The 17,808-nt window shown below is 35.7% G+C and overlaps 1 protein-coding gene across 4 annotated transcripts in view; it reads right to left on the bottom strand.

The window, feature by feature from the left end:
- Zc2hc1a (zinc finger C2HC-type containing 1A) overlaps nt 1–17,808 on the bottom strand; it is a 42,572-nt gene that overhangs the window by 5,926 nt on the left and 18,838 nt on the right. For 2 of the 4 annotated variants that reach the window (XM_045144311.1, XM_045144310.1), the window contains 6 exons: nt 16,270–16,411; nt 14,087–14,235; nt 11,330–11,429; nt 10,804–10,903; nt 7,654–7,770; nt 3,167–3,274 (listed from right to left, as the gene is read on the bottom strand). In XM_045144311.1, coding sequence (XP_045000246.1) covers nt 3,167–3,274; nt 7,654–7,770; nt 10,804–10,903; nt 11,330–11,429; nt 14,087–14,235; nt 16,270–16,411 — 716 coding nt within the window. The remainder of the gene's footprint in view (nt 1–3,166; nt 3,275–7,653; nt 7,771–10,803; nt 10,904–11,329; nt 11,430–14,086; nt 14,236–16,269; nt 16,412–17,808) is intronic. The other 2 variants (XM_045144313.1, XM_045144312.1) reach the window with 1 other exon arrangement.

Here is a 17,808-nt window from a genome sequence, read left to right as displayed (position 1 = left end):
TGCACTTCTTTGCATGCATATGTGTGTGGAGGCCAGCAAGCAGGTTGCTCTGCAACCTATTAAGATAGGTTCCCCAGATGAACTCATAGTCAACTGATTCAGCTAGATTAGCCAGCCACAGTGCCCTGGTAATCCTTATCTCCAGCTCCCAAGCACTAGGATTACAGACACATGCCACCACTCCTGGCACCTGCATTGGTGTTGGGAATCTAGACTCAGGTCCATATGCCTGAGCAAGTGTTTTACTGACTGAGTCACCTCCCCAACCCAAGATTTGGAGTTTTATCTGACATTCTGCTTCCTTAGAAAGGTTTCAAGACTATATAATGTACCATACCTGCAGGAAAAGAAATTTCTGATATTATTTTGTCTGTATGATCCTAATTATTTCTATCTGAGATGGGGTCAGAAGAAGTAAGTCAAATGAACAGGATCTGAGTTTTCAATCAGGTCTCAATTATTTAAAATAATAAAAAAAAAGGCTGGAGAGATGTCTTAGCAGTTAAGCGCATGCCTGTGAAGCCTAAGGACACAGTTCAAGGTTCAATTCCCCAGGACCCACGTTAGCCAGATGTAAAAGGGAGTGCACGCGTCTGGAGTTTTTTTGTAGTGGCTAAAAGCCTTGGCGCGCCCATATTCTCATTCTCATTCATTCTCTCTCCCTCTCTCTCTCTCTCTCTCTCTCTCTCTCTCTCTCTCTCTCTCTCCCTCCCTCCCTCCCTCCCTCCCTCCTTCTCTCTTTCTCTCTGTGTCACTCTCAAATAAATATATAAAAATGAACAAAACATTTAAAAACAAAAACCTTTTAAATGTGACTTGTTTCTTCTTGCCCTGACTGTTGGTACATTTTTCCTTCTGCCCATTTTGTTTGAGGTGACATTTTATTCAAGCATATGATGTATATATGCATATATAGTTGTTATGTTCATTAAGTATCAGAGAATGTTAATCCTATACTCAAGCCTTGATTGATACTTGAGTTGTATGTATGTATATATAGTAAAATCACACTTTAGCCCTCCCAGAAACATGCTCATGTCTTTGATAGGTGATACATATCAAAGCCCCAGCAGAGACAAACAATTATTAAAGAATCTGAGGGTTTAGCAGTTCTTCTTCCCATTCTGGGCATCACCCCTTGATATGCATTAGCATCAATCCTAAAGCTTTTACATAGTACACAGATAAAGAGAAGATATAAAAAAACTCTAGAAGGATCCTCAATATTTTCAGTTTTAGAAAGGTATGCAGGTGGTTCTGACAAGCCACCAAGATTGAAGACAAGATTTAAACATATCCCAGAATTAAATCAAAGAATGGACATCTGTAGGTGGATATATTATGCACTTGAAACTAAAGTAGACAACATTTATATAGTTACAACACACCACAATGTTTTCTGATGAATTATAGAATGTCATTGGTTTGCTGTGAAATTCCCTAAGCAATTAACTTCTACATTAATAGAAGGATTGCTAATTAAGGGTTTATCCATTATCAAATCCAGTATCTGCCTTATCCAAGGACAGGGGAGACAGTTCATTCAGTAATGTCTGCCTTGCAAGGATGAGGACCTGATGCTGAATCATAGCATCTATGTAAAATGCCGGGAGTAGTATTATGTGCTTGTAATCACTGTGCTAGGTAGGTGGAGACAGGTGGATCCCTGGAGCTTTCTGGCCAGCTAGTCTAGCCTACTTGTGAGGTACAGACCACTGAGTGAACCTGTCTCAAAAACAGGTATATGGGGCTGGAGAGATGGCTTAGCGGTTAAGCGCTTGCCTGTGAAGCCTAAGGACCCCGGTTTGAGGCTCGGTTCCCCAGGTCCCACGTTAGCCAGATGCACAAGGGGGCGCACGCGTCTAGAGTTCATTTGCAGAGGCTGGAGGCCCTGGCGCGCCCATTCTCTCTCTCTCCCTCTATCTGTCTTTCTCTCTGTGTCTGTCGCTCTCAAATAAATAAATTAATTAATTAAAAAAAAAACAGGTATATGCCATAACTGAGGGTGACATCCAAGGTGGTCTTCTGACTTTTACATCTATATGCCTGTCTCCACACAAATAACATGGAGAACTTTGTAAGCATCAGGACTAATAAAGGTTTTTGTTTTTTTTTTCCCCAGAGAAAATGATTTTTTTGTTAAGACATCATGACTCATATTTTCCCTTACTGCCACAAACTTCAGACCATGATTTGTGGTCTATGGTTGTTTGCACAGAGGGTCTCATGACCCATATAACACAGACTTACTTGTGTGTATGTGTGTGTGTGTGTGTGTGTGTGTGTGTGTATTTTTTTATTTTTGGCTTTTTGAAGTAGGGTCTTACTTTTAGTCCAGGCTGACCTGGAATTCACTCTGTAGTCTCAGGGTGGCCTCGAACTCACGGTGATCATCCTACCAGGTGCTGGTATTAAAGGTGTGTGCCACCACACCCGGGTTACTTGTATGTATTTTTGACTATATATATACTTTTTTTGAGGTAGGGACACAGTCTAGACCAGGCTGACCTGGAACTCATTCTGCAGACCTAGGCTGGCCTTAAATTCACAGTAATCTTTCTACCTCAGCCTGAGTGTGGGAGGTAAAGGCATATGCTAGCATACCAGTCTTAACAGTGTATCTTTTAATTCTAATTTCTTCTCATTTTTTCCACTTAAAACATACTACACACACACCTCTCTATATAAACATGAATTTATGTTTGAGATAAGTTAATTATGCCTGAAGACAGTGACTACCTAAGGTAAGTAGATACTGTCAAAGATTAGATAATGTGGATAATCACTTCAGAGAATAGGTTTAAATACTAAAGTGTTACTGAAAATTATAACAGCAATTGTTCACAGGGTCTATTTTTTCCATTTCTACGGGTAGAAGTACTTAATCTTTCATTTAAATTTAAGATGCCCCAAAAACCTCAAATATGTATACTAGCCTTGAACAAGAGGTCCTAAGCATTTACAACAATTATAGGCATGGAGTACAGGAAAACAATATTTATGCTTAATGAAGTTATTTTTGCAATTTAAAAGCCACAGTTAAGTTTAGCAATAAAAGAAAAAAAATAGCTATAAACAGATTGTTTACTATTTTTGAATATGGGGCTTGAAAAACTACTTATACAAATTCTCATTTTAATTATTAGGACAACAGAGATAAACATACCTGGATATATAGCTCTCAGCAAATGTTTTTCTTTTGCTGGGCAGCATACCTAAAGCAGAATTTCTTGCCAAGCTAGGAGGTGTGGTATTTCGAGGTTTGATGTTAGCTCTGGAAGAAAGCAAAGACATGACAAAAAAGTACTGAATATACATGTATCTTTTTTTCAATTAGTTATCTGAACAATTAAGAAAACAGAAGTTGACATCCAAAATCAAGCAGTAATAGCCAACACAAAGAATAAATAGGATAAACCCAAACATCTGACATTTACTAACACTACCTTAATAATATATTACTTACATATGGTTTCCATAAAATACATAGCTTAATCATTCCAAAAAGTTTCTAGTTAAATATATGACTTATTTTTCCTGAAAATATGGATGTGCTATGGTACTAAAGGTATACAAATAACTCTTAAATAATACAGTGAGTTTTATTATTATCCCAAGAATAAGGGATGTAGTTAAATAATAAAAGGGAATATTATCACAATCCTAATAAGGGATATAGTTAAATAATAACATATTATTACTATCCCAAGAGTAAGAGATGAATTAAATAATAAAATATCATTACTATCACCCTTTTAAAGTATAATATTTAATTTTATGATAAAGTCCCTAGGAAAAATAAAAAATGAGTGAGTTGAAATAACTTTTCCTTTAAAGTATTTTTGTTTGTTTGTCTGATTTTTTAAAGCAGGGTTTCACTCTACCCCATGCTGACCTAGAACTAGCTCAGGCTAGCCTTTAACTTTTACAACCCTCAGCCTCCTGAGTGCTAGGATTAAAAGTGTGCACCACCACACCAGGTCCTTTATTCATAGAACAGCCTGAACTATCTAATACCAGGAAAACTTCTGCATTTTGTTATTTTGAATTAACAGTCTGAAACCTTGAGAAATAAAGAAAACTTAAAAATTTGAATTAAGATATAATGTCATAAGTATAGGTCTGAGATTCACATAAATTTAAATTAAAATTCCACTGTTACTTATCAGCTTTGTGATAGTGGCCAACTGGAGTCCTCTCAATGATACAATGACTATCCACCTCACAGGAAGTTTGTGACACACAAACATACATACATACATACATACATATATACAATATATATATATAAACATTGCTGATAATAGTGTTATTACTGCTACTACCACTGCAATAGGTTAACATCTAACAGTGATTTTAACTCAATACCTAATTCATTTTTATTTTGCATATAAAACATTTTTAATCTTAATAATCCTAGGAAATAGGTAAAATTAATAATTTTATCTCACATAAGATGTTTCTATTTTGTTCTTAAGCTTTGGCTGAAATCCTTCCTATTTTATTCATAAGGTGGAGGTGTAAAGACTCCAAAAATATAAATAACTATTCCCAAAATATATGTGGGTAATAACTATTTTACAAATATACACTCTACAAATATGAAGGTAGGCAGTATACATAATTTAATTATCCCCAAATCAGAAGATGCTATTTTCATTTCGATGTTGCAATGCTTTTATTTTCAAAATATCAGTACATTGTCTTGGGCAGTCTTGAACTCTTGGGATCAAATGGTCCTCCCAACTCTCTCTTTGCTGACTACATAGATGCACCACACACCCATCTTAGAGAGACTTGTGTTCAAAGAGACTGTCTTAACTGTAAGCTATTAGATGAGCAGATTAGTACATGAACTTAAGTGGATGGTATTAGAAATCTCAAATGGATATGCAATGTTATGACTAAAAATGGTTGTGCTCTCTCTAAGGCTCAAAAACCACTGCAGAGGACGAACTAGGAAGAATATTAAGAGCCAAAGATGAGAAGGAATGCTTTGAAATGCTGTCTTCCAGACATAAAAGGGCCACTATATTCATGACCTCATAGTGACAGATGGCACTTATACAAGACATCCATAATACGACAGCAAAAAATCGATGACAACAAAATAGATGAGGGACATATTGGAAAGAAGGGGATCAGTGGAGTGGACATACAGGAGAGGGGGAAAAAGGAGGGTTGTGGGAACGGATTATGATCAGGGTACATTATATATACATGTACATATATATATATATATATATATATATATATATATATATATATATATATATATATATGTATGTATGTATGTGTGTGTGTATATATATAGAGGGTGATGATTAAAGTTAAAGAAAGTGAAAGTGATTGTTCTAAGTAGTTAGTAAGTCCTTTCGAAAATGAAGTATTGGGCTAGAGATGACTTAGCAGTTAAGGCACTTAACTGCGAAGCCTATGGACCTACGTGACACTCCTCAGGATACATGTAAGCCCATATACACATTGTGGTATATGTGTCTGGAGTTTGTTTACAGAGGCCCTGGCACACCTGTTCTTTTCTCTGTCTCTTTATCAAATAAATAAATAAAAATAAGGTAAGGGCTGGAAAGATGACTTAGCAGTTAAGCCACCTGTTTGCAAAGCCAAAGAACACAGGTTCAATTCCCTAGGACCCACATTAGCCAGAAGCGCAAGATAGTGCATGTGTCTGGAGTTTGTTTCCAGTGGCTGAAGGCCCTGATGTGCCCATACCCTCTTTCTCTCTCTATGTCTTCTTCTCTCTTCCTCTCAGTTAAATAAATAGAAAAGTAAAATTAATTGTTTTAGAAAATTTAAAAAAGGAAGTATCATCTTGGTACACTGATGAGATGGCTGCCTCAGATCCACTCCATAGGTCTATTCTGTTCTACTTTTATATGATGGAATTCTCAGAAACAGCATAGTGCCTTTCTAGGAGCTTACTATCAAAACAAAATCATCCAAAAAGGCACTCAAAGCATACTGCCCACCCTTTTAAAAGTTCTAGGTATCTTATTATATAATCACCAAGATATTAGATGAAATATATTTACCTATGAATATCATGTATAATTTTAACATGTCAATAAAATTATTAAAATGAATTCGAGGAAAATATAAGATTATCAGCCTAACTTAGCTGATAGCATATGACTGTCATTCAGTTTTAGTACTGTCTTCAAAGAGATGGAATCTGAGAACATGTTGCTCTAGTATTACATAGTTGAAAAGGTTTTTCTTCCTGACCAGAATCTGAAATCACTACCCTCAGTCTATATCTAATTTACATACTACAGTTCAAACAAATAAGAAAAGTAGCTTTCATTATGGAATTATAGTTAACCTTTCTTTCTTCTAGTTGGTTTTTTCCTGATATCTGCTTCAGTAGGTAGAGACAATAGTACCAGTACAAAGACAAAAAACAGGGCTGGAGAGATGGCTTAGCGGTTAAGCACTTGCCTGTGAAGCCTAAGGACCCCGGATCGAGGCTCGGTTCCCCAGGTCCCACGTTAGCCAGATGCACAAGGGGGCGCACGCGTCTGGAGTTCGTTTGCAGAGGCTGGAAGCCCTGGCGCGCCCATTCTCTCTCTCTCCCTCTATCTGTCTTTCTGTCTGTGTCTGTCGCTCTCAAATAAATAAATAAACATTTTAAAAAAAAGACAAAAAACAGGACACACTATCGTCCTTTTAGGATTTATTGTTAATAACTTAGAAGTGACCCTGATTTGCTAGAAGCTTAAAGACTTCTTCCATAATTAATTTGTTGTGTATCTGGTCAAACTTATTACATTTCATGATGTAGTATACACTTGTTTAAAGATTAGCCAAGTTATCAGTTTAATAATATATTTTCATATATAAAAAGTTCATCTATTGAATCCTTATGTCATCATTTTATTAATATTTATTTACTTATTTGAGAGAGAGAGAGAAAATGGGTGTGCCAGGGCCTCGAGCCACTGCAAATGAACTCTAGATGCATGTGCCACCTTGTGTACCTGGCTTATGTAGATACTGGGGAATAGATCCTGGATTTTTAGGCTAAGCCATCTTTCCTGCCCCTACTTTATCATTTTTAAAATAAGGAATAAACTCTTAAAAGCCTCATGCAGTAGAGCTTCAAAATAGACATTCAATGCCACATTCACCTGGTCAGTGAGGCTAGAGTAAACACCAGTGTCCCTGGCTAATGTTCTATCTGGAATTTACCATGGAACAAGATGACTAAGAACCCTTTGATGGAATATTTTCTAGGACCCTTTTCTTCAGGCTATAAAATATGATATACATATATATAATATATAAAAAATCTTCTTGAGCAACCAATAACTTAGCAATAATATATAGTACATAGTTTGCCTTTTATACCCCTTTTTAAAGCTATTACTCAAAAAATCCTTAATAAAAAATGAATATTGCTTTAGGTTAATGTCACCATAGCTTCTAAAAAGAGGTATGAGCCAAAAAATTCCTAATTAGCATAGAAATATTCAATAGTAAAAAAAACATATTATGTCCTGGAAGGTTATTTAACACTAAAAATGCTAAAGATGATTAAGATTATTTCTAGGTACAGGAAGGTAAAACTTGACACAACTTCTATGATACCCAGCCTTTAAGAAATATCAACCAAACTGAGTTATGAATACTTACTTGTAAATGGGCAATAACTCATGTCTTTTGAAGGCACTGTCTGATTTTGTATCACTGTCATACACCCTTTGCACTTGTCTTCCAGTTCGAAGTGGAGGGCCTAACTTGTCCATCTTACTATTAAAATATATAAAGTGTACCCATAAGGAGATTGCTATATTTCTATCTTTACATAATGACTTTTTTCTTTAAAAAGACATTCTGGTTTATCAGAAATCAAGTAAATATCCCTGAATTATACGACTGCCAGAGTAAAATCCCATGTAAAAAAAACCTGAGTTCATACAATGTATATTATTAGATCTATAAAATTCTGATTAAGCAGGGCACCCTACCAGTTTCCATGCAGACATGAACAAATCCACATTCATGAAGAGTAAGGAAATGCAACCAATCAGAACAGGCAACTGTCTGTCATGAAGCAAAGTGAGCTTCAAGATGTTATTCAAAAAATATTTTTTCTCTTCCCTAAACTGAAAGTACCTTTCTATTTTCTTCTCTATTAAATTTCTCCTGAACTTTATATATTTATCTTACCTGATTTTCTAAGAAACAATGTGTTTACTTCTGAAACATACATAGGGAAAAGGCAAAACACTACCTATATGAAAAAATATGGATGGCATTCTAAAAATCACATGTAAAAGACATTGAATAACCATGCTATGTGAGGACTGACAAACCTATGCATCCAGGAATGATATTTGCTACTCAATAGCTATGAGTGATTCTAATTTATTATAGTAATAGTGTTTCAATTATGACAGCAAATGTAAGGACAAGAAGCAATCACTAATGATCTCTTTCAAGTAGTTGAAAATCATTAGTATGACAGAAGTACCAAAAAATACTATCTTTTAATTCACACTCAACCATAAACAATACTATGTAACTGTTACTCTGCTCTTCGGACACTCTTTCGCTCTGTGTGCCCCTCCCCTGCTCACTGTGGCTGAACCACATCATCCCCACTCTCATGCTTCTCCCTGCCATGCTGCCACAAGTGAGACCCTGCAGCTCCACCCCTTTCCCACTTTCTACATTTGCACTCCATCTGAGAGCCCCTCAGCTTGCTTATCCTGCCTCTCACCTTATAGATCTTGTGTGAGCCCCAGCAACCTAGTCTCTCCAAATGGACAAATAATCCCAAGGCAAAATAAGCAGCCCCAATAAACAAGGTTATTCATGCCCATGAAGAATTCTAGAAGGAATACATCAAACTGAAGAGAAGGATAAACACATATAAGAGGTCAGTTGGAAAAACAATTATCAATGCTAGAATAATTGTCAACCAAATAAAGACCAACGAAAACAACACCACAAAGACATCAACATGATATGATATAACTCACAGCTTTCAGTAACTCTGAATACTATTGTTCTCAATTTCCCAATCAAAGGCCATAGACTATCAGACTGAATAAATTTTGACTAATCTTTTTTGTTGTCTTCAAGAAACTTACCTCACTCTCAAAGACAGACATGGCCTTAGGGCCTTGGGGTAAATGGATGATAAAAGGTATTCTAAGCAAATAAAACCTTGAAAAGAGTGGTTATGGCTATTCTTAGATCTGACAAAAAGGCTTAAAACAAAACTAGTCAGAAAAATTAAAGAACAATACTTCATATTCATCAAGATGACAATGCAACCCTAAATATACACACCCAAATACAGGAGTACCCAACTTTATAAAACAATTATTACTAGACAAAAAGTCACAGATTAACCCCAACACAATTCTGTTAAGTGACTTCAACCTCTCCAATAAACAGGTAAATTAGAAAAAGTAAAAACAAACAGAAACACTGGATGTAACAGATGTGCAAAGTTTCAAGCATCAACCGAGCTGGAAGATTCCTCCCTACTGGCTAGCTTTATTCATGCCAAAAGATGCTATACAAGTTGCTGAAAGAGAAAAGTTATCACTAATCCTACCCAGCTGCAGAACCTGGGTACTTACAACTGACCTGAAATACAAGATGTGTCCCCTAGTGCAATAGTGGCAGGAAAATTATAGAAATAATCAATTGCTCTCTAACTGGACTTGAGGCCTGTTGCACAGCAAGGAACTCATGCCTGATACTATAAATCTGGCCAGAAGTCTGTGGCTAGGGACTTAGGCCCTGGGAGTCATACCCAATACTGTGGTTATTCTAATTGGACAATAGGTCAAACTGCCAACTAAATATCTATTCCCAATGGTAATACTGCTTGCAGACTCAAACAGAAGTTTTCTTTCTGCAAAAGTAGAGGTGAACACAAAGATGCATAAATGGCAGAGTTATCAAGAATAAGCAAGTAGTTTATACTCAAAAGCAAACATGACAGATATGCCACCACCTTCATGGCTCAGGGGACCTTGCAAAAGAGGGAGCAGTAATAATCAAAGATCAGGAGAATGTGAAGTAGAGGTGAGGAATTCTGTCTTTTGGATTTAATGAAGTACTACACTCATGAACTCTCAACAGATGTGGATTCCCACAGATGACTGAGCCTGTCAGTATTTAATCTTAGCAGGCGGAGGAGCCCATGACACCTCATACCTCCAAGAGGACATACTAGAAAGTGATGATTACTGGGAATATGGGAGGGAGTTATGTCCTTTAGTACTGAAGTCACTGGAGGAGTGAATGCCCATTCTCTAGTAAATAGCTCTCACCCATAAATATGCAAGTGACACTAATTTAAATCAGTGGGTTAAAAAAATAATAAACAAGGTATGGCAATATAATGGGGAACTATGGGAAGAAGAGATGTTTCAGTGGGAGAAGGGCAAAGAACAATGTGACACTGGACAAACTTTCTCTGGTATTTTATGACTAGGGAGAAGTTTTAGTAAAAATCTATGCAGAATGTTTAGAAAGTGTCTGTTATATAATGCTTAATAGATTAGCTATTACTAAACCTTCGATATCCTCTTAGAAGCCCTTAGATACTTTAAGGAAATTGATGAATGCCACTAGAATTTTTTTTAAATGATAATAGTGATACAGTTTGAACAATACTGAATATGGGCTTCACCATCAAACTATCAATACAATGAAAAAAAAAAAAAAGAACCTAGGGAAAAAATTGAGTTTAAAGATAAAAATAAAATGGTAATATCACTTAAATAAATACCACTAAGAATTTATTCAACATGCACTTACCCTGCTTGAGGGGCTGCTATTACTTTATGAGAAGGAGATAAGGTCTGAAGTTTGTTTCCCAAAGAATTGCTGACTGACGGTGTTTTATTGGAAGACACACCTTATAATAAAAGGCGACAGTTTTAAGAATAGTCTGAAACAAATAAAGTTCATTCACATCAAACAGAACATGTAAAGAAAAACAATTCTTTAGTAATGCTCTTTGACGCTAGAAATCAAGTTTCAAGTAAAATATACTTGTGAACATTTCATTTTTGTGGTCAGCATCTTCTTCAAACCACTAAACATCTGTCCATTACAAAAACTCTCAAGTTCAGGTACAAAGAACCACAAGGGAAAATGAGGGAAAAATACTGTTGTCAAAGAACAAGAAGACTCTGGTGCTAGAAGCCATCTAGTTACTTTTATCCAGAATAATCTTGTCCATATTTCTCTTTATTCATAATCTAGTTTAATAAATCAGATCACTACCATCATTTACTTCTCTGACAAAGTCTATGAAATGTTATCTTGGGGCTATCATTACCTATGACAGTTTTGCTAGTGCCACTTGGCTGTGGTAACCGGGAAGATCCTGATGATGTGGTTCCAGGAGAATTTGTCTTTTTAAGGACAGATGGCTTATACTAAAATAATAAAAATAAAGAAATTGTCATCATCATTTTTAATGAACAATTGTCATTCAAAACTCACAATTTCAGTCTTAAAAGAATTATTTTATTTTAAAAAAAACAAGCTATGGAGGTAAACAGTGATGACAGTTGCCTAACATTATGAATGTACTTAACACTGTTGACTCTACACTTGAAAGTGGTTTCATAAAATGGCTATATTCATAAAATGAAATAGTCCAAAATTAGACAGCAAGTTTATTTCTGACAAAGTGGTTGAATGGACTACTTGGGGCAATACTTCAAATCTACAAATGCCCAGGAAAATATTTTTTAAATGTGCTTAATAGAATATGTAAATCATTTTAAGAACAATGAACATTCAGTGAGTTAAGAACTGATTTCCAAGCCAAGCATATCTGAGATTAAAATCATCAGTTTTTCTGTGTAAATTAAGGTAGTCGCACTATAAATTAAGTTAGTCAAGTAAACTGAGGCTATTATTTTAACATTTTTATATACTCTGGTTTCTCTTCAGATAATACAAATCTGTAGCCTTATAAAATGTCTCAAGATATAGTACCCTTAGAAGGAAAAAGCACAAAATTCTTTGGGAGGTAAACACCTCTGGTGAATAATGATCAGATGTTTTTTTTTAAGGAGAAACAGTACCAAGCAGTTAAAGGTATATACCATCATATCTGTCTATGGAAACTAAGTTTCATCCATTACCTACAATGTCAAGCTATTTCAACTTAATTATACCAATAATTTTCTTTCATTTCTTTAACCTAAATATAGGTGTTTCTATACCCTTTATGTCAACCTGTATCTGCACCTTTTTAAAGGTATAGTCTGGCAAGTAGCACCTACTGGTTGGGGTGTTTAGACATTCATATGTAGTTAAATATTCCTGACAGGTTTTTCTCACCCCATTTTTAACCATCCAAAAGTCACTACAAAAGAAATAAAAATATAGCCAGTAGGGATGGGGAGATGGCATAGTAGTTATGGTGCTTGCCTCAAAATCAAAGGACCCAGATTCCAGTCTCCCAGGACCCACGTAAAACAGATCACAAGGAGACACATGCACCTGGAGTTCATCTGGAACAGCTGAAGGCCCTGGCATGCCCATTCTTTCTCCATCTGCCTCTTTTTCTGTCTTTCTCTCTCAAATAAATACATATATTTTTAAATATGGCTTATAGCTTAGAAAAATGGCAGTCAGGCTGGAGAGATGGCTTAGTGGTTAAGCGCTTCCCTATGAAGCCTAAGTACCCCGGTTAGAGGCTCGGTTCCCCAGGTCCCACGTTAGCCAGATGCACAAGGGGGCGCACGCGTCTGGAGTTCGTTTGCAGAGGCTGGAGGCCCTGGTGCGCCCATTTCTCTCTCTCCCTCTATCTGTCTTTCTCTCTGTGTCTGTCACTCTCAAATAAATAAATAAATAATTAAAAAAAAAAAAAGAAAAATGGCAGTCAAAAGAAACTAACTCCTGGGTAACAACAGGTATTAAGTTTAGGGATCAGGGACTTAAAAACAGTTATTATAACTGAGGTGAAAGTAGTTATTACAACTAAGTACAAAGAGAGTTAAGAATTGAAAGAAAAATGGTGTCAGTAAGTAAACAAATAGTATTTCAACAAAGAAATGAAGGAAACATAAAAGTATTCTCAGACAACAATAAATAAGGAGAATTCACTGCCAGTAGGTCAGTATTACTGTCTCATACTAACTGGAAAGGAAAAAAAAGATGACCATTTAGATTAACAAGGAATAATGATGGAAATAACAAATGCCTAAATAGATAAAAAGTATGGAGCTGGGCATGGTGGCACACACCTTTAATCCCAGCACTTGGGGGACAGAGGTAGGAGCATCAATGTGAGTCCGAGGCCAGCCTGAGACAATATAATGAATTCAAGGTCATCCTGGGCTAGAATGAAACCCTACTTCAAAAATCAAATTAAAAATAAATAAATAAAAAGTGTGCATATATAAATATATTTGTGATATATACATATTTAAACATTTCCTCTAATTTTTTTTTAATGAGATGACATTTTAGCAGCAAGTATATTAGTGTAGAGCCATACAATGAGTGCTGGCAAGTTTTTGATGTCTATAGAGTTATATATAAAAATAATACTTAGCCAGGCATGACTGACCTAAGCATAAGTTAACAAGAATAATTACATTAAATATAAGTTTTTAAACACTTCAACCAACAAATGCTGGCTACCAGACTACATTAAAAAGAAAAAGGACTGAATATATTAGACTGGCTGGCAGACTGGCAAGAGCACACATTTAAGTTAAAAAGTTAAAGGAAAGAAAGAAAACAAATGAAACAGCCACAATCTTATCAGATAAAATGGGCTATAGCGGGGAGGAAAGAAAGGAAGGAAGGAAGAGGGAAGAATAGCAGGCAGGCCACTAGGAAGAATTATATATCATGATACAAGGGCCACTAAATGTTACATATATAAATTATGAATAATAAATATAAATATTAAGACAAGTAACCATTCAAATTTCTTCTTAAGTCTCTTAGTAAAAAATACATCTATTTTTGCAGATAAGAAAACTATAGTTTTGTGTGCTGTAAAAAATATGAATCTCAAGGTACCACCTTCTCATCGATTTGTAGAAATTATTAAAACTGAGTATTTCACCTGAGTCCGAGAAGTTGGTTTTGCTTTGGTATCAGCAGAGAATTTTCCCTTGTTACTAATACGTGCTGCCTGTTCTTTGCAGAAATTTATATGTCTATCAGCTGCATTTTCATTGAATCTCCTCTGGCAATATGGACATTGAATATAATCTAAAAAAGATTTTTAAAAAGTAGTAACAATTTAAAGAATTATGTCACTTAACATAACAAATAACCTCTACTAAGTAGAAATTCCCATTTCGTTCTTTTTTTTTTTTTTTCTAAGTTTTTGAGGTAGAGTCTCACTCAAGCCCAGGCTGACCTGAAATTCACTATATAGTCTCAGGGTAGCCTCAAACTCATAGCAATCCTCCTACCTCTGCCTCCCAAGTGCTGAGAATAAAGGGGTGCACCACCACGACCGGCTTGAAATTCCCATTTCTATATAACGTCCAGCCTAGCTTACCTAGACTGAGGACAGATGTTTTGCAAAAAAGAAAAAAAAAAATGTCAGTTTCATCTTGCTTAGAAGTCAAATTTGAAGTGAAAAACACAATAAAAACTAAATTCTCAGTTCAAAAGATGAATAAATATCATTCCCTTTTTGCTATTTGTTTCATCATGGATAAAAGGTTTATAGAGTAGCTAAGCCACATTAACACCCTGAAGTATGGGCTCACCCATAATTTTTCACTTTAGAGAAGACTATCAAAAGACAATTTAACAGGATGCCAATAATTTTATATTTTTATAAGGAGATAAAAGTTTAAACAGAGCTTTCAAAGTAAAAGTTTTTCACAACACAGCTAATGACAATAAAAATTTATCTTAAAATTAGGCTTTCGTGGGCTGGAGAGATGGCTTAGTAGTTAAGGTGTTTGCCTGCAAAGACTAGCTACCAGAGTTCAATTCTCTAGGACCCATGTAAAGCCAGATGCACAAAGTGGCACATGCATCTGGAGGCCCTGGTGCCATTCTGTCTTTCTCTCTTTCTCTCTGCTTCTAAATAAATAAAAAAGTCATAAAATAAAATAAGACTTCCAGGTTAACACAGAATCAATTTTGTAACATTACAAAAGTGCTTACCTAAATCAGATGCTGGGGAGAGGCATAAAAGTTTAACAGTTTCTACAGTCCAAATTATCCAGATGAACTAACACATTACCACTCACTTACACAGACATGAAAATGAATTAAGATGTGGAATCTCAACATCTCCACAGCAGAGGAATCCAACCTCATGAGGAAAATAAATGTAGAATCAGAAGGGAATCTAAGCCCTGTTGGATTATACTAGAAATTTTCACTGAATTATGGGGATGGCAAACTATAGCAAATCTAATCTGCTTGTTGCCTATGTTTGAAAACAAATTTTACTGGAAGAGAAAAATAATGAAGAAGTGAGTAGTTCCATTAAGAAGCATTATAAAGCCTGATTATTTTACTATCTGGCCTTCTATTAGAATAGTTTACAAATCTATCTTCTATAATAGTGCTAAAAAATGGTCACATCTAGATTATGGCTAAAGAACATTCTCTTTGTTTAGGAAATAAATCCCACTCTACAATGTCAATTCCATTTTAATGTGGTTCACAAGTTACATTAAAATAGCCTGTTCAGGTTGTGCTAATAACCAATGGAAAAGAATTTTAAGTCTATCAATAAATTTCTCAATATTTCATATGGATTTGCCAGAATCTTGCTATATTTTGATAGCAAATAACATTTCAATTTTTAGCAGTCCCAACATAATTCAGATAATTGGTCTGTTTCATAATGTCTCCCTAATTATGTTTTTCTCAGATAAGAGATACCAAAGAACGAAGCAATTTAAGTATTGAAATCCTACTTAATAAGCACAGTATTATTAAATTATTTTCTAGAATATTAACATTTAATAATTACCACAATTTAAAAAATTACTTTGCTTAATAAAAGCACTGAGATGAAAAGGTTGTAAATTTGTATGCTCTATAAGAATCTTCCCAAATGTAGATTATCATTATTTCCTATCATAGAACTTAAAAGATTACATGTGCATGTCACTATACCTAGCATTTTTTAATGTGGGTTTTGGGGATCAAATTCAGGTTCTCATGCTGTGAGGAAAGCATTTTACAGACTTAGCTGTTTCTCTAGTCCCTGTAATGCATTATTTTATTGTTTCCTGACTACATGACCGTTTCTCACAACAGTTCACATACCAGGATCATAAGATGGTGGAGGAGGAGGGGGCAGTTTGCCACCCTCTTTAAGTGCCTGATCGAGGCCTTTAGCTGCTCTTATGGTGGCAATGAATTCTTCATGTTTTCTTCTCCAATTAGAAGGCTTTTTTGGTGGTTCTGGCTACCAAAAAAGAAAAACAAGTATCAAAATATATATTTTAGTACAATGAAATTAGTCCTAATTTCTAAAACATAATTCTAATTCTGTACTATCAAACTGCCCTTGACAAGTGAAGCAGCTCCCACTCTGAACATATTCTCCCTCTTCTCATTACTTTAGTAAAATTTCCTGGAATTTTATGGTTTGAAGAAAGAGAAAGTAGTTGTCTGTGGATTTCACTAGATTTTCTTTCATAAGGGCAAGACTAAATTTTCACCTCACTAAGAACCATTTGTGGACTAGAAAGATGGCATAATGGTTATGGTGCATGTCTGCAAAGCCTAAGGACCCAGGTCCAATTCTCCAGGTCCCATGTAAGTTAGATACATATTGTGGCACATGCGTCTGGAATTCATGTGCAATGTCTAGAGGCCCTGGCATGCCCATTCTCACTTAAATTCTCTCTCTCCCCTTCTCTCTGTCTTTAATACATAAATATAAATGACAAAAAAAAGAATCATTGGTATTGTCTATTCCATTAACTGACCGTATTCATGGACAACATACTTCCTGGATTAGGCCTCTTTGTAACAATTTCCAGTCACTCTGCAGAGGAAACTATAACTTCTATTCCTCCAGTCTTTGTATCCTTTGACCTTGCTTATGTGTACTTTGTATGCATAATTATATTAATTTTTTATTAACTATGGACACAGTATGTAAACAACACATGTTGGTACCATCCTTTCCCTCTTTCCTGCCCCTTTTCTAAAGGGGTCCTCCTAGTCGGGGATGCAGGTCATCCCCATGGGGATTGTGGGTTATGCATTCTGGGAACAACAGTCAGTTATAACATTCATTTTATCTTTAAAATTTGCTATTGGGCTGGAGAGATGGCTTAGCAGTCAAGGCACATGCCTGGGAAGCCTAAGGACCCAGCTTTGATTCCCCAGTACACATGTAAAGCCAGGTGCACAAGGTGGTGCATGTGTCTGGACTTTGTTCACAGTGGCTAGAGGCCCTGGCATGCTCATTCTCTCTTTGCCCCTTTCTCTCACTTGCTCTCTAGTAAATAAATTCATAAATAAAATATTTTTTTTAGAAAAATTGCTTTTTTCAGGCTCAGGTGACAGCTCAGTGGGTTAAGTACATGCTGCACAAATGTGAGGACCTAGTTCAAATCCCAGAACCCACATGAAAAGCTGGTGCAGTAGCATGTGTCTGTCATCCCAGCTCTCCTACAGTAAGACAGTAGGCGGAGAATCCCCAGAAATTTGCAGGCCAGCTGGTCTGATGTACACAGCAGTGAACAAGACACTCAGTCTCCAACAAGATAGAAGCTGAAGACCAACACCGTCCTTTGAAATACAATTGTAAAATTAAACAAGAGAAGAGATAAAAAGTTACCAAAAATAAAG

Source organism: Jaculus jaculus, chromosome 2 (genome assembly GCF_020740685.1).
Source record: "Jaculus jaculus isolate mJacJac1 chromosome 2, mJacJac1.mat.Y.cur, whole genome shotgun sequence".
Taxonomy (NCBI): Eukaryota; Metazoa; Chordata; class Mammalia; order Rodentia; family Dipodidae; genus Jaculus; species Jaculus jaculus.
The sequence above is the reverse complement of the archived record's forward strand: the minus strand, read 5'-3'. Positions and strand labels throughout refer to the sequence as shown.